Genomic DNA, 18,271 nt, shown 5'->3' on the forward strand with positions numbered 1-18,271 from the left:
GCATGTGAAACTCGAAGAGAGCAGAACACTCCAAGAAATGCCAGTGGACTAGGCCTTTTAATGTGTGAGGAAACAATGAAGTACTTGTAGAAATCTCAGCTGGGAAACTTCAAAAACCTGAAAGGCCAGGTGAAAGTTCTTTAGCAAAACTGAGTGTCAGCCCAAACTACTTCTTCTATCCCATTGACTGAAAGTCAAGAGAATAACAAAGACATGGCAGAAATTATTACAGATTTTATAATTCAAAATGAGGGAAATTTAAAAAAATTATACTTATGAGAAACTTTTAATGTAATAAATTGTTTACTTTTAAAGACAAATTGAAAGAGCACTCCCTAAAAGTTGTGTACTTTGTGCAAATGGTTTACAAACTAATTGAGTTTTTAAGAGGTATTTGGATGTCTCAAAATCTCAAAAATTAGTGTTCAAAAAACGTTTCTTACAAGCAACCAAATAAAATCCTTAATCGAAAACATAAATCTTCCATTGGTAGGAGGTATAAAAACAAATTATTTTTAAATGTCTGTTCGCAAGAATAAATATGCATAAACATCTTTTGAATGCACACTTGAAGATATAACTGTTTTGGTATTGTGATATATTGTGGTAAATCAATAAAGCTAAGGTGTTATAAATTAAATTATTTTAAATAATAATTTTATTTTCAGCATACCATTACAGGAGAAAAAAAATTTCCAAGCTTCAAAAAAATGGCAGCAGACAGACGAAAAATGACGTTAAGGTGTAAAAATAATAAAATTCACACACGCATATCCACATGTCTGGTAACAGACACACAGTTCCTCCATGCCTAAGAGAAAAAAGAAATGTCACTTTGAATCTTGATTCCATAGGCCACGGTTCCTGGGCTGATAATAAAAAAGTTAAGCCACTCCTTTTTCATTTTTGGTAGGGAGGAAAATCATATATGAGTTCTGGTTTTTGTTTTTTATGTAAATTTTATAATTCCAAATCTTAGAACTGCCATTTGAATGCAGCCATGGAGGTAGCCAAGGGAGACCAGCCGAAGAACCACCATGTAGGCCATAGATGCGTGAGAAAGAAGAGATGGTTCTTTTAGGTCATGAAGTTTTGGGGTGGTTCCCTACCAAGGCCTACACAAAATTATTCCAAGATAATTGGACTGAAAGAAATCCATAATTGTTACACAATCCCCATGTTAGAGCCAACTGTATTCTTGTCTGATAAATATGTGGGCTTTTTTCAAAGACCAAAATAAAATGTTAAAGTAATAGATAGTAAAGACTATCTTATGACTTAGATTTATTATTATTTTAAATTAAGGCTTATAGACTTTTAATAATGTGGTTTGGCCCTGTCTTGGTAGCTCAGTTGGTTGGAGTGTCATCCTGATAAGCCAAGGTTTAGGGTTTGATCCCTGGTCAGGGCACATACAAGAATCAACCAATGAGTGCATCAGTAAGTGGGACAACAAATCAATGTTTCTTTTTCTTTCTCTCTCACAATCAATAAAATTTTAAAAATAGTATTGTGGTTTGAACATATGACATGGTAAAGCAACATATTACATGGTATATTCAAGTCAGTAAGAAAATATTTCAAAAGACGGATATGGAATGTGCCACGAAGCAAGGATGCCTTCAAAATGTTGAGAGGATCTAGAAACCAACTGAAAAGAAGTTCCCACAGGTTAAATTGTTAGTTTTTTTGCTTCAAAAAGGAAATTAAACTTATGCTTACTTAAAACAAGTTAAGAATGTAACAGGCCATGAGTCCATAATGATATTCAAAAGGAAAGAATAGGAATTATAGGAATTAATTTTCTCTTCAAATACTTATTACTTTATTAAAGTAAATTTTATTCAGAGAAGAAAAAATATTGTTGAAGTTTAATTGTAGGTCTCCCTTCAGGATGGGTTAAACATACAAAGAATAAAAGAATGTTAATGGTACGTGAAAGACAAGACTCTCTTCCCATGAAATATAAATAAGCTCTAAATAAGCTCTTGAGACTTCCTGCTACCCCCTCAGCACCCACCCACTTACCGGACATTCATCTACTCAATTGATACAAAGCATTAAGGAAGTGGGGTAAGGCATTCCTTTCATAGGCATGGGAGGTCTATGCCTCCCACCTGCCCCTGGGGCTAGAGATGGTGAAAAAGAATTTAAAATCCTAAAACCAATGTATTTTATCTTTTAAACAGACTTTAATTTGTGGAAATAATCTTTAAATTTAAATACTGGATAGTGGTTTTACAAGCTGTTTTATTAGTGGTTTTACTAGTTGGTTGGTTGCCGTTTATGGCTGCTAAAGATGCTGGATGAAGGCCATGGGTTTACATACTGAGCCTGTCTTTCTTTAACTTGCACCCAGAAGGGGAGGGTCGGAAGAACTGTCACCCAATCCCAAATAATCCTGCTCCTGTAGAGCCCCGTAGCGCTGACCTTTCCCAGGGGAGGAAATCAGGAAACTATTCATTTACAGTGCTTTCCTTAAACAAGTTTTTTGCACCTGGCCAGTGTGGCCCAGTGGTTGAGCATCAATCTATGATGGGGAGATGGCGGTTCCTGGTCAGGGCACATGCGGGGTCCTGGGCTCCACCCCTAGCAGGGCACGTGCAGGAGGCAGCCAATCAATGACTCTCATCATTGATGTTTCCATCCCCCTCTCTCCCCCTCTCCCTTCCTCTCTCTGAAATCAATGAAGACATTAAAAAAACCAAACCATTTGGTACTCCCAAATTTATATCCTCTGATCTAAATTGTACACTGAGCTCCCAAACTGGTATCTTCTGGCTCAACATCTCTCATTTGCATGTAAAATAGGCACCTCAGTCTTAAAGCCTAAGAACAATGGCCCCTCCCACCAACACCCCCCCCCCCATCTCCAATATTGCTCATTTTATCAAGAACCAATCACTGTCCAGTTACTCTGGTTAAAAAAAAAAAAAAAGTCTTGTCCTTTCTGTCTCTCTCTTTACCATCCATCAGCAGATCCTGTTGTCTGCACTTCAAAATACGTTCTAAATCCTACCAGTTCTAAACATTCCCGCGGCTACCACCTTCTCGCAAGCCACCATACTTTCGCGCCTGGGCTCCTGACATAGCGCCCTGGCTGACCTTGCTGCTTGCGCTTCCGAAGGTCATCCAGTGGCTTCCACCTCCTTACCCAGCTCAGTCAGAGCCCTGCCGTGTGACAAATAACCTTGTATCCCAGTCTTCTCACCTAGGCTCGCGGCGCTCCAGGCACCTGGTCTCCTCGCCTCTTTCCCGCGCGCCGAGCACATGCGCTCTGGCTGCGCTCGCCGGCTGCCGCCCGGACGCTCCTTCCGCCGGACTCCTCCCAGGCCCCCGGCTTTCACTCACCTCTCTGCTCACAGCTCAACTCAGGTCTTCCCAGGCTCTCCTATCTAAAACAGTAATAACACTGCTTATCTCCTTGTCATTCATATAATTTCATATTTTAGCTCCCCTTACGCCCCGTCTACAATGTCCAGCTCCTCCACAGCGGGGAGCGTGTTCACACCCTACCCCTGGCGCCTTAAACAAATGCCTGGCACACAGTCAGCGCCTAAAGACCTGCTCCATTAAATGAACTGGGCTGAACTCCTGCTTCACTGCAGCTCTTGCTTTTTAGGTTGTGAAGTCACCGCTCAGAGCGGACAGACGCAGAAGCAAGCCAAGCCCGGCGAGGCCGCCTGGCCTTCCCGAGCCCTCCCGCCCGGGCTCGCGCAGGCGCCTTCCAGCCAGAGCGGGGCGAACGTGCGAGGTCGTCTCCCCGGCCGGCCGGGAAGGGAAGGCGGCCCACAGGGGCAAAGGCGCGGGGGACTGAGGCAGGAGCGCCGCACTTTCCGCGGAGGGTGTACGGTCGCCCACGGCAGTGCTTGTTTTTTATTGGATAGGCGTGGGCTGGGGCTGCGATCCCAACGAGAAAACCCTGGCGCCCGCCGCGAAGCCAGCGGGTCAGCCATTTTCTGAAACTAGTTTCCCTGGTAACCCCGCCAGAGGGTGTACGCATGGAGGGGGCGGGGCTTGTCGCGAGGGCCCTACTCCGGAAACCGCACCCTCGGGGGCCTCGAGGATTCACAAAACGCAGGACGAAATGTAACAGTCGGCAGCAGAGCGCGCACTCGAGTGCCAGTGAGAGCGGGAGCGGAACAGCTCCTGAAAAACGCTCTGCATGGCCAACAATGATTGGCTGGAGCCCCTTCTTTTTTTTTTTAATTTTTATTGAACTTATTGGGGTGACACTGGTTAAGAACCCTTTCTTCTTGGTATTGGCGGAACTTCCTTTCCCCGCCCACTCAACTGGCTTTTGTCTAGGTACTTCTGATTGGCTCCTCTTGACCGGAGGCCGGGGTGAGCTTGGTCGGGGGGACAGCTCAGGGATTGGTGGGTTTGAGCACCTGGCGGCTCCTTCTCCAGGAAGGAGCCCGTCCCATCTTACCCCTGTCCCGTCTCCCGACCCGTATGCCTTTCCTTCAACTCGCGCGCACGAATGGTTAAAAAAAAAAAAAAAGAGTAGGGTGGGGAGGTGTGAGGCTCGAGCCCGCCAGCCAGGCCGCTAGCACCTAGCGCGCGCCCTCAGCGAGGACCCGTGCGAGCTGCCCGCGACAGTGCCTGCGCTGTTTGAAACTGCAGAACCCGTTAGGAATTTGGGGAAACTACCGTTCCAGCTGGTTCCGGAGCACGTGCGTGCCAGGGGGCTGGTGGCAGTCGCCAGGCGGCTTCTGCCTTTCGCGTCTCTGCACCGAGGAGACTAGAACCGGCATTTTCTAAGGACACACTTCCATCGCAGCGCTGGCGCGGGCGGAGGCTAAAACACGGGGGTCCTGAGACGGAGGAAAACGCGCCAAGTTCCCCTCGGTGGTGGAGTGGGAAAGACCCTAGCGGTTCAGGCGCTGCGCCAGCGGGACTACTTCTTGCGCTCCTTTCCAAGCCGGGGCAGGCGCGGCGGGCGCCGCTCCGGGGATGTAATCGGTGCCGGCCAAGGCAGGACCAAGCGGCGGCCCGGGCTCCCGCTCTTGAAAGCGAATGGTCACTCCCCCGCGGGGAAGGCGATCCGTCCAGCTTTTCCTCGGGTTGGGGACTCCGCGCGCTCGGGACAAGGTCTTATCTGTCGCACCCACACTCGTCCCGGCTGGACTGGCCGGCGTCACCGCCGCGGACCTCGCTTCGGGCCATGACCAGGTAAGGAGGGCCTGGGGAGGGGAGGCCGTTGCCGGGCGCCGACGCAAGTTGGGCCGGCTCGGGAGCGGGGCTGCTCCGGGACTCCGGCGTCGGTGCGCGGGGAGGACGCGGTTGGTGCTGCGCCCTGGCGGAGCTGCCAGCGGAGCCCTTTGGCACCAGGCGGGGCGCCCCCTCCTGCCGCGGCAGGACTAGGGAAAGCAGGTGCGGGTTGGGCGTCCGTCGGCCATCCCCGCGGGCGTGGGGGCCGGGGTTGTGGCTCTGGCCAAGGACGCCACGGCCAGCCTCCCGCCGCGCCCCGTGCTGTGACGGGCACCGACATCAACACAATTTCGTCATCTTTCACTTTGTTTTGCGTTCGTAGAGTGGTTCGGGTTAGGGAGGAGCATGTTTTCACTTACGTTGTCCTGTGTTGGTAACTGCTAAATTTTACCGCGTAGTTTAATTTCTCTAGTATTTAGAACGCCACGTGTCTTACACCTTTGTCGAGGGTGTTATTATTTTGCATTTTTCTTGAAAAATGGAATTGAGGCGTGTCATTTTATAGAAGAAAAAACTTAAAACTAATGGGACTGAGTGTTCACACTATTTGTTCAAGAACATTCAGTGTTTGACTCATTGTGTTTTCTGATTTAGACTTATACAAGAGAAATATTTTTTATGTAACAGCCCCCAGTTTTAAGGAAAGCCAGCTAGAAATGTTATGTTCTCATTAATGTTGAATCGTTGCTTTGAGGGAGCCAGGGCGGTTGGTTTAATTAGGGTTGATAATCAGTTATTTCAGCTGCTTGGTCAGTTTTTCTATTTATTTAAGTTTGGTTACTCTATGTCTTAGAGAGTCCAGTTTTCATAATTTATTAGAATTGGCTCCTAAGAAAAACCTTTTGAATGCTTGAGAGAGCCCTGACAACTTAGCTCAGGCTGGTTTATCCATGGTAGCATTTCATCAGTAGCATTAAGTGGCCAGGAGAGTAAATTGAGTTGGAGGAGGGGATGGGGAAATTGGTCAACTTTTCCACATTCCTGAGTTGAGTCAAAAATGTAGTTTCACTGCCGATCAAGTGCTGTGAATTCCCAGATCTGAAGCAACCAGTGAAATGCTTAGTAAGGATGGAATTTGAGTGAATTTTGTTAGTTCATGGTATTATTCTGTATCTGTATTTGAAAGTTGTTGCTGAACTTCTGGGTTCTAAGCAATTCCTCTTAGATAATTTCCCCCCAGATATCCTAATGAAAAATAGGATTGACATATAAAGTACCACAAAGAGTGCCATTTTTTTAAATCTAAAAGTTTTACTTTAAAACTGGGAAGAAAGATAGCAAAAGGCAAACCAAATCATCTTTTTCTACATAAAGCATTTTTTTTTTTAAAAACACCTGTAGTTTAAAAAATGGAAAATTAGTAGTGTGTTGTGGTTTCTACTACATAAGTATTTTATATACACAAAGTTGCCCACTATCCCAACTTTCATTTGTTCTCTTACTTTTCACTCAAGTTTTTAGGTATAACACCACCAGATCTATGCCTTTTCTTGTATTTAAATTATACTTTAAAGAGATGTTTTTAGAGACTTTCATGTATTCATATTAATAAGTAGAAAAGCCCGTGGAAGACTTATTACAGCATCCTTTGATTTCCCATTCATCCCTCTGTTTCCCACTCCTTACTTAGTAAATTAGAGATGGTGGTTGCTGAGTCAATATTTTTTGAGTGAATAAATTATAATAAAAATTAAGGTTTTACTTTTTAATCTACTTTACTGTAGGTCTACAAAAATTTGGTATCTTGTGAGGTGACCCTTACTCTAGTAGCAGGCTAAAAAAATATCATTTATCTGATACTTTTTGTTGTGTAAGAAAGTTAAGGACAAATGGCAAGCATTAGAACATTGAGTGCTTATTGTGAGGCATTAGGTTTCCAAATATGAGGTTTTAATTAGTATTATTCCATGGTAAATTTGTTTTCAAAATTGATTTTATTGCCTGCAGCTGATAACTGAAAACTAATGAAACCTTTTCTGTGATTAACAGATATGATTGGTGATTATAACATCCCTGTATAAATCAATACTTGTCAACTCTTTGGTATTTGAAGAGAAAATGCCTGGTGTCATACCTAGTGAAAGTAATGGGCTTTCAAGAGGTAGTCCGTCAAAGAAAAACAGACTTTCCTTGAAGTTCTTTCAGAAAAAGGAAACTAAGAGAGCCTTGGATTTCACAGATTCTCAAGAAAATGAAGAAAAGGCTTCTGAATATAGAGGATCTGAAATGTAGGTATTCTAAGTATATTTCTGTAGTTTTAAAATTCTACGCCAGTGAAGAAGCGGTGAAATTGGATCGATACTTCCAGACATTCCTACCTGATAGTCCTTAGAGGCAACCCCGCCCCCCCCCCACACACACACACACATTTGTGAGACAAGTCTAGCAATATATAGTAGAAACAGAACAGAACTGGTGGTGTTTCCCCGCAGGGAGCACATCCATAATGGTAACTCATTTACATTGTGCTCAGCCAATCAGCTAACTTGGAGAAATATTTATCAACTAAAACTTTTTCAATTTACACTTGTTTGTAATATAAACAGATTTAGTGTAAGGGAAAAGAAATGAGTGACTTTTTTTGTTTAGGAATACAGTACTTGACAGTTACCTGAGATATTTAAACTTTACAGTCATACCTGATATGTGAGTTATCAAATCTGTTGGTATACAATTGCAAATTATATTTAAAATAAACTTGTGTCAGAAGCATTTGTTTTTAATTCCTTTGGTAACTGAAAAGAAATCAGAACAAAATGAAATACTTTATTCCATCGATAGTTGCTCCACTTGGAGTCTACACTAGCTCCCTATTCAACAGATAGGCACTCTGCTGAATTATTAAAGTAGATTTGGTTTTATGTGTGATTTCCTAATATTAACCAATAATCAGCTTAGATTGTGTATAAAGCTTTTGTTTACCAGCATTCATGCCTATAAACACTTTGAGGTGCTAGAGTAATAGCTAGAAGCTATAAAATAAAAATGCTCTGATGATCTAATGATTGTTAAAGTAAGGTAATAAAATTATAAACTTGAACAATTTGTTTTTAGTGAGGGACAGCCATATAATGCTCTTCATTGTCTCTTTCCTCTTACTCTTTTATTAATAGAATCTAACTTAGTACAGCCTCTCCCAAATATTGTCATAGTCGTTATTCCCAGGTTTCTGTTCAGAGTTAAACTGCAGTTGATCTTTGAACAACATAGGTTTGAACTGTGTGGGTCCGTTTATATGGGGATGTTTTTCTATAAATAGTAAATGTATTTTCTCTCATGATTTTCTTAACATTTTTCTTTTCTCTAGCTTTATTATAAGACTATAGTATATAATACATATAACATACAAAATATGTTACTGTTTTGTTTTCAGTAAGGCTTCTGGTAGGCTATGAGTAGTTAAGTTTTGGGGGAGTAAAAAGCTATAGGGGAGCCCTACCCAGTTTAGCTCAGTGGTTAGCACATTGGCCCGCGGACTGAAGGGTCCCAGGTTTGATTCCAGCCAAGGGCACGTACCAGGTTGCACGCTTGATTCCCAGCCCCAGTCGGGGTATGTGTGTGAGGCAGCCAATAGATGTGTCTCTTGAATCAATGTCTGTCTCTCTCTCTCTCTCTCTCTCAAAAGCAATGGGAAAAATATCCTCAGGTGAGGATTTAAAAAAAACAAAAAGAGCTATAGGGGAATTTCTAACCATATGTGTGTGGGGGGAAGTCAGTACTTCTAAATGCCCCCTACTCCTACCCCCACCCTATATTGTTCAAGGGCCAGCTGTACTTGATAAAAGTGTCATCACTACTAGGTTCCTTAGTTTTCTACTCTGTAAAATGGGATTAATAGCCTCGATGGAATTAACTTTGAGGCTTCTTAATTATAATAATGTTTTTAAAGTGCTTATAAAATTTTTATTCTGGGTGTACAGCACATTTTTCACCTGTACATATTTCTTCTCTTAAAATGTCTTCTGAGTAAAATCCATATGCTTTTCAGATCATACAACTTTTGGGAAAAGACTAAATCTAGAGAAATAATATTTTTGCTTTGTTTTTTTAAGATACTATTTCATTATATCTTTCGCCTCCTCTCTATACTTAATAGTGATCAAGTTGTTCCTGCAGCACAGTCCTCACCTGTAAACTGTGAGAAGAGAGAAAACTTGTTACCATTTGTGGGACTAAATAATCTCGGCAATACTTGTTATCTTAACAGTATACTTCAGGTAAATTCACGATTTTGCTATATAATAAAACTTTAGTAGACAAAGGACGATATAACATTTAATGCTTCTGAGAATTGCAGATTATTAGAGGATTTTAATTGTCCATACTATCTTTGATTTTAAATAAACTAGAATGGGCTTAAATAAGAATGATGATTCTAAGTTGTGTGTTATAAGCTTCCTTTGGGGTAAGAGAAAGTGATACATTAAATAATCCTGGGAGAGCAAACTGGGTAGACCTTAGTTAAGTGGAAGATACCAAACATTTAGTTTTTCTGCCCAATTCCTGGTGCTATGGTGATAAGTATTTAACCCTTGGAACTATATCTGTTTTATGTTGTACTCTTCCAACCCATAGTCTTAGCAATATCTGCTCAGGCTCAGTACTTTATTGCCAGTGAGGGAAGAGTGTGGGCTATGATGATGAAATAGAGAACAATTTTTGACACATCTTAATCTCAGAATTTTAAGTAATGCACATTTAAAAGTGCTCTACAAAAAGCATCATAGTGCCCGATTGGTGTGGCTCAGCAGTTGAGCATCGACCTATGATCCAGGAGATCGAGGGAGACACGGTTCAATTCCTGGGTACAGGGTACATGCCCAGGTTGCAGGCTCGATTTCAGTAGGGGGCGTGTAGGAGGCAACCGATCAATGACTCTCATCATTGATGTTTCTATCCCTCTTTCTCTCTCTGAAATCAATAAAGATATAGTAAAAAAAAAAGGCATGATAGTGTTTGAGTGACTTTAGGTATATTATTATTGTTTGTTCAGTAAACACTCAGACAATCTCACTTTTTATAGGTATTATATTTTTGTCCCGGTTTTAAATCTGGAGTGAAGCACTTATTTAATATTATTTCAAAGAAGAAAGAAGCTCTTAAAGATGAAGCTAATCAAAAAGAGAAGGTAAAATATGAAAGTAACAGAATAATATAGTATGTAAATGAAAATTCACTTCAAAATAAAAAAGTGATACACAGAGGATTTGAGAGGAGGATGACAAAGATTATTTCTCAGTTAAACTATAACTGAGAATTGAATTTCTCAGTAGTTTACATTGTCAGAAAGGCAGTTATTTTTCATTCTTACAGGGTAGCTAACTAGATTATCCCCTTTTACTGTCTTCTCCAGGCCTTTAATTTATTGCTTACCAATAAACATTGTCATTTGTATACCACCTTTGAAATTCATCATACCTTTGCCACACCTGTCACTCATCGATTGTTTTTCCAATTGACTCACTTTTAAAATTTAAGTAAATAATAAAGGAATGGTTGACTTACATAATTACAAAACCATGATAGAAAATAACAAAACAAAAATTGTAAAAGCTTATTTGTATATCTCCATAAAATCAGTGCTATAATGAAATGAAATTTAGAAAAGCTAGTTCTGTCTAATGAGACAAAGACAAGGGGGACGGTACTTAATTTGTTCAAAAATAAAAATATTGATTTGTGTGTTTCTTTCTTGGCAGGGAAATTGTAAAGAAGATTCTTTGGCAAGTTATGAACTAATATGCAGTCTACAGTCCCTAATCATTTCAGTTGAACAGCTTCAGGCTAGTTTTCTCTTAAATCCGGAGAAATATACTGATGAACTTGCTACTCAGCCAAGGCGACTACTTAACACACTCAGGTATAGCCTATTACATAATTTTAGGATTCTAATTTAGCTATTTGTTGCTTTCCTTGGAGGAAAGTGATACATGAATAAATGGGGGTATAGTAAAGGGCAGGGAAAATAGAAATTATAGTTTTATAGCCCTTAATATCCCAGAGGCTCCAAATACTGGAAATCTTTTCATAAGTTTGGTATTAAACTTATTAAATCTAAATTTATATGACTTTATAGTCTTTATTATTTGTAATGTGAAGATCCATACATTTTTTGTAGAAATAGGAATAATGTGTGTACTTAGGGGATGCTGCCCCCTTATCATGTTGGTTATATATATTTTACTTATGTGCCATATTGTCTTTTAATCTGAAAAATTCTGAATTCCCAAACTTCAGATTATGAATTATAGGTCTGTATTAAAAATATGTTATGCATAAGAACTATAAATTCCAAATATTCTGTTGTGTGTGTGCTTAGAAGAGAGCTGTTAACTGGATTAGGACTCTTTGTAGTATTGTCTTTAAAAATAAAACTTTATTCTATATATAAAATAGCTTTATTTAAAATGTTATAGGTTAAGTCTTTAAAAAATTACCTAATCATTTGGTTTAGGAATAGACATAGGTGTAATACGTTTGTTAAGAGTTGTGTAGCATGGTGACTAAGAGCAAGTTTGCATCGTGGCTTTGTATCTTAGCTAGTTCTGTGACCTTGGGCAAGTTACCTTCTGTAAATGATGATAATAGTACCCATTTAATGGGGTTATTGTGGGACTTATGTAATACATGTAATATAACAAGCATTTTGAATAAAACCTGGTACATGGCAAACACTACATATTAGTTAATAATATATTCAGAAGAGGGTCAAAGTATTTGTGATAATGAAAACGAGATAAAATGTATTTCTTTCAGTTACAAGTTGAGGTAAGTTTCACATTTGTAGCTGAATAAATGTTTTTAGATTTTAAAAATAAAGTTACGGGCCTGGCCGGGTGGGTCATTCCTGTACACCAAAAGGTTGTGGGTTCGATTTCTCGTCAGTGAAAGCATATCCTTGGGTGAGGATTTAATAAAATAAAATAGTTATATCCTTATAAATATGAAATCATTTCTATATAGAAAGGTTTTCTTTTTTGTGTTATATCTTTAAAACTAGAATATATGAAATGGCAATTTTTATTTATAGGGAACTCAACCCTATGTATGAAGGATATCTACAGCATGATGCACAGGAAGTTTTACAGTGTATTTTGGGAAACATTCAAGAAACATGCCAACTCCTAAAAAAAGAAGAAGTAAAAAATGTGGCAGAATTATCTAACAAGGTAGAAGAAAAGTCTCATCCGAAAGAGGAAATTAGTGGTGTTAACAGCAAAGAGATGGACAGTATGCGGCATTCTGAAGACTATAAAGAAAAACTCCCAAAAGGAAATGGGAAAAGAAAAAGTGACACTGAATTTGGTAACATGAAGAAAAAAATTAAGGTATCCAAGGAACACCAGTCATTGGAAGAGAACCAGAGACAAACCAGATCAAAAAGAAAAGCTACAGGTGATACATTAGAGATTCCTCCTAAAATAGTTGCCAAGTACATTTCTGAAAATGAGAGTGCAAGACCCTCACAGAAGAAATCAAAAGTTAAAATAAATTGGTTAAAGTCTGCAACTAAGCAACCCAGCATTCTTTCTAAAATCTGTAGTCTGGGGAAAATAAACCAAGGATCCAAAGGACAGTCTAAAGAAAATGAATGTGATCTTGAAGAGGACTCTGGGAAGTGTGAAAATAACACAATTAATGGTTGTGGACTTGAATCTCCAGGAAATAATGTTAAGCCCATTAATGGTAATGAAGTTAAGCCCATAAACAAAGGTCAGTATAATTTATTCTTAGACATTGATAGGTAGGCAGATTAACAGTTGCAGAATTGAAATTTTTCTCTTAGATATATGTACAATATAAATCTGGCTGAAATTTTATTTTGTTTGAAAAGAAATTCAACACAGTGAACTGTGGTGGTTTAAGCACTGTGCTTAGATTTATTTTCTGTGTCTGTATAAATCTCAATCTTAAGGTAATGTTTATGGTTAATAAACTAAGGGAGTTCAGTAAATTTTAACAGAAAGGATAAATACTTTATCCCCTTATATAAGCAATATTTGACATAAACTCATGAAAGGTATTTAGTGAAATGCAGTTTTTTTAAAGTAGAGAACTAACTAGTTTGTACTGTATGTGAACTGGATTTCTACCCACTTTCTTCCAGATGTACAGCTCTCGGGGAATATGGTATGGTACTGATGTGGTCATGGTTTTACCGAAAATGTCATCCTTATTTTGGGGTTATTCTCTTAGGGGTTGTCTTTGGGAAAGGAATTATGAAGACACAGTTGTGACTTCTTCCTTTTTTTTTAAGAGACAACAGTAATTCATATCCTAAACTACCTTTACAGAATTTATATTTCATGAATAAGGCACCTCTTAATGCTAATAAGCAAGTTGAGATTTGAAAGTCAGTCTTTTATTCACACACGCTTTAAATGAATATTGGCTACGTGGGCTGTGCTGAAAAAACTAATATGTATAGACTTATATTTTCCTATTTTTGTTTTAGGCACAGAGCAAATTGGTTTTGAGCTTGTAGAGAAATTATTTCAAGGTCAGCTGGTATTAAGGACTCGTTGCTTAGAATGTGAGAGTTTAACAGAAAGAAGAGAAGATTTTCAAGACATCAGTGTGCCAGTACAAGAAGATGAGCTTTCCAAAGTAGAGGAGAGTTCTGAAAGTAAGCAAAAATTGGAGTATTTGTAAGGACCGTGAAATAGTTTTCTTCAATAAGCACAGTCTAATAATGGCTTGTATGATTAGTGAGGAGTTGTCTTTTAGTGTCTTTGGTGTAGTAAAATCTTTCTGCTTCTATAGCTTCACTTGTCAATAGTTAACATTTGGAAAAATTTGGAATCTTTATTTTGATGTGTAGAGTATATGAGAAAATGAAATACTTTCATAAGTTAACATTTGGGTACCTGAATTTCTCAGAGCTACTGAGGATATTTTTGTTGACACAATATTTGAGCCACTGTTTTGCCTAGTATAAAACAAAAAATATGAAATGTTATAGGAGATGATCATGAGACTGGTTTACCTGTTCAGATATTGGAAATTGGCTATTAAATATAAACTAGTCTGTCTTAAACTGAGTCAGAGACTAGGTTTGTCATGTTTTTCCTGTCTCGAACATCTAAATGTTTTTTGGGCTGACCAAGTACAAATACTTAAAAGACCTGTGCACTGCTGAGTATGAACTTATGATAAGAGGATGAACTTAATGATAAGAGTTTCTGAACCTAAAAAAGAAATGTCTTTAGTTATCATTGGAAGGGTTAGTCAGTTGAAATTGCATGCTAATTTTGAACATGGAACTTTGTGGTTTAGTTTTTAAGTGTCTGACAGATTTTTCATTTGTGAGTGAAAGGATTCTCTTATGTAGTTTCTCCAGAGCCAAAAGCAGAAATGAAGACCCTGAGATGGGCAATTTCACAATTTGCTTCAGTGGAGAGGATTGTAGGAGAAGATAAATATTTCTGTGAAAATTGCCATCATTATACTGAAGCCGAACGAAGTCTTTTGTTTGACAAAATGCCTGAAGTTATAACCATTCATTTGAAGTGTTTTGCTGCTAGCGGCTTAGAGTGAGTATTATAAATAAAAGCTATATGAAGAAAATGAGCTGCTATATAAGAGAAGTTTTGTTCAAAATAGTATAATACAAACTACTGAAATGCAGTAATTTATAAAGATTGCCTTAGAAAAGTTTGTTTTCTTGTTAAGTTTCCCTGTAAAAATGCATCAGTTTAAATCCTTTTGGTATGAATACATAATCTGTGATTTCTTCACACATCTTTTCATTCCTTATTAGATACAGTTGAATTGATTAAAGCAGAGAACAAATTGTATATACATCAAGTTTTTTTTGAGGGGAGAAAAAGGCAAAATTACTTAGTTTTAAGGTAAGCCAGGAAATCAAACGAATCTGAACAATTTGAGAGAGATTCTTCTGTAGTTGAAAATATAAATACCTAAAAGCAATTAGAAAATAAGTATAAAAATGACAAATTTTGAATAGTCTGACTTTCTGACATGTATACATGTCATTGTAGATTTTTTTAAAATTACCATAAGAGCTTCCCAGTAGCTCTCAACATACTTTATTGTGCCAGAAGAATGACATATGGTCCTTTCTGTCAATGGGCTTTTTTTTTTTTTTGCTACAGTACTATTTATTTTTGTCCCCAAGTCTTGGTAGAGATATATTTCACATTAAAATGACGTAATAAAAGGATTTTGGTTTGAAATTTAGTTTTGCTTTTTTTAAAATGCCATTTATTTTCTTACTGCACAGAATTAGGGAAATGCCATATAGCTTTCACAAAAACATCTGAATATGGCATTTTTTTAGTATTTTTTTCTTTAACTATTTTAAGTATATAAATTGGGGTCTTTTTTGTGTTTATTCCTCAGAGCACTAAATATTAAGGGTTCATTCAGAATCTTACTTAGTTTCACATTGGGTATAAGACAATATATAAAAAGTGGAATAGCAGAAAACCTTTTTTTTTTTCTTTCTTCCAAAGGTTTGATTGTTATGGTGGTGGACTTTCCAAGATCAACACTCCCTTACTGACACCTCTTAAATTGTCACTAGAAGAATGGAGTACAAAGCCAACCAATGACAGCTATGGATTATTTGCAGTTGTTATGCATAGTGGCATTACCATTAGTAGTGGGCACTACACTGCTTCTGTTAAAGTCACAGACCTTAACAGTTTAGAACTAGATAAGGGAAATTTTGTGCTTGACCAAATGTGTGAAATGGGTAAGCCAGAACCATCGAATGAGGAGGAAGCTAGGGGTGTGGTTGAAAATTATGATGATGATGAAGTGTCAATTAGAGTCAGTGGAAACACACAGCCAAGTAAAGTTTTGAACAAAAAAAATGTAGAAGGTATTGGACTTCTTGGAGGACAAAAGAGCAAAGCAGATTATGAGCTATACAACAAAGGAGCTAATCCTGAGAAAGGCACCAGTACAGCATTTGCCGAAAGTAGAAATCCTGAGACTAACATTACTAATGGGACCCATGAATCTGACAGAAACAAGGAATCCAGTGACCAAACAGGCATTAACATTAGTGGATTTGAGAACAAAATTTCATATGTAGTGCAAAGCTTAAAGGAGTATGAGGGGAAGTGGTTGCTTTTTGATGATTCTGAAGTAAAAGTCACCGAAGAGAAGGACTTTCTGAATTCTCTTTCCCCTTCTACATCTCCTACATCTACTCCTTATTTGCTATTTTATAAGAAACTATAGAGTGTACATTTTCCTTGTGTGTGTGTGTGTGTATATATATACATATATATATATAAACCGGCCCAGACAAATGTCGATAAAGTTGATTACATCAAAAAGTCTGGCTTATCTTTTGAAGCTATTGGATATTATTGGTCTCTAGGTTTTTATATAGTGAAATTTGAATAACTGAAAACCATGTTAATTTTTAGAATTCATTTTCCTTAGTAGAGACTAGTGATGTATTAGCTTCTGGGAACAAACTTGTATAGGTTCTTAATTGAATTATCCAAAATGGAAGCATTTAAACACTTTTGAATTTACACCTTTTTGTGTTTGCTTTTTAAAATAAAGTGCTTGTATTTGTATCTCCATATTTTGGAGTAATTATCTACATGTTTATAGATCCTGTGGTTTTTCAGCTAAGAAGCAGAATATCATTTCAGTACATTTAGTTTTATAAGTCATGAAGCCAAATCTTTGATGGGCTCTATTAGAGGCACAAAGTCTGGAGTATGTATGTATTCACAATGGGGTGTACATTTTGTGCCTTGGGTCGCTTTGAAAGTGGCTCAGAAAACCTGGACAGTCCTGTCTTCACAAGAATTTTGTATGTATTTATGAAGATGATGATTTAGTAAATCTTTTTGGGCATGGACTAATTTGTATCTCTTCATAGTCATCTTCTGCACGATCTGTATATAGTACATCAACTTAAAAGGTATGACCTTGAGTTTAACTTTTTTAAAAATCATAAGGTCAATAAAATTTTAAGTGCTTAAAAACTATGTATACTAATGCTTGGATTTTTTTACTTGCTTATTTTTACCATAAATATAGCTGGGTTCTCATGTATGTATGTATCATATACATATATTGTGCATACATTCATAGAAGAGAATAAAAAGGCACATTATCTTTACTCAATAATAAATACTCAATACTTTTGACAGTTGGAGTGAAGAAGCTTTGAAGCAGGAGAATTCAAATTGTGCTTGCTTAGTGCATCTAAATTGTCATACTTAGAAGTATAGTAAAAACTGTTTGCTGTCCTTTAAAGTAGACACATAACTTTATAGGATCCAGAACTGGAGAACTTAAGATGTTTTGGGCACATACAAAAAACTGTTTAAATTTTCACTTTAAATACAGTATATTAAATTCATAAGTGGTCAATTATGACTTGTTAAAGGACATTCTAAAGAGTAACATTTTTACCCCATTTTAACAAATAAAGAGTTCCTGTCAACTAATAAATTACATAGTTAAGTAATGTCTTACATTCGTCCAGAAGATGTGTGACAAAAAAAGTCACGGCTCTCACCTCTTTCTATGTTCAGAATCACTAAGGGAACTTTTTAAGTAACAGCTCTGAACATTACCCAGAACTTCTGATGGAGTAGGAATCACTAATATAACTTTTAAAAAGAAATAGCCTTGACCACTACCCATAAGCTCCTGATAGAATACTTCTAAGATAGAGCCTGGGCCTCTGTAATACTCAAGGACAGCCAAGGTTAAGAACTACTAGTACAGATTCCTGATAAGAAAGTTTATAAAGAAAGTTGGAGTACATGGGTAGTTACCAAGTGTTCATATTTTAAGAGTAAGAGGAAGCCTCTCCTGAGTCAAGTCAAAATAATTAGTAATGCATAATTAAATCATAATTATATAAAAAAGTTCTTGATATTTTCAGAGATTTGTGTGAAACTACTCAAATTTTTACATAAATGCAACCTAATGAGAAATGACCTAGGGGTTTAATATCCTGTCCCTTATATCTACCTTCCCCTTTCCACACCCATGAAAGAGAGTATATGAAACCTTTTTTGTTTCAGTTTCCATTAACGCCTGCAATATTGTCCAT

General features: G+C 38.0%; 1 protein-coding gene across 2 annotated transcripts; it reads left to right on the forward strand.

Annotated features, from left to right (window-relative positions):
- Window positions 1-4,053: 4,053 nt before the first annotated feature.
- On the forward strand, window positions 4,054-17,192 carry USP1 (ubiquitin specific peptidase 1). Of its 2 annotated transcripts, XM_081146130.1 has the most exons (9): window positions 4,054-5,175; window positions 7,204-7,442; window positions 9,311-9,431; window positions 10,238-10,342; window positions 10,914-11,074; window positions 12,245-12,927; window positions 13,670-13,840; window positions 14,546-14,747; window positions 15,690-17,192. In XM_081146130.1, exons 2-9 carry the CDS (start codon window positions 7,273-7,275, stop codon window positions 16,423-16,425), a joined length of 2,349 nt encoding a protein of 782 aa, XP_081002256.1. In that variant the 5' UTR covers window positions 4,054-5,175; window positions 7,204-7,272; the 3' UTR covers window positions 16,426-17,192. The 2 variants fall into 2 exon arrangements, with proteins under 2 accessions (XP_081002256.1, XP_081002257.1); XM_081146131.1 differs by lacking the exon at window positions 10,238-10,342 and having other exon boundaries at window positions 4,797-5,175.
- The last annotated feature ends 1,079 nt before the right edge of the window (window positions 17,193-18,271 follow it).

This window comes from Miniopterus schreibersii (genome assembly GCF_964146895.1).
Source record: "Miniopterus schreibersii genome assembly, chromosome: 8".
Taxonomy (NCBI): Eukaryota; Metazoa; Chordata; class Mammalia; order Chiroptera; family Miniopteridae; genus Miniopterus; species Miniopterus schreibersii.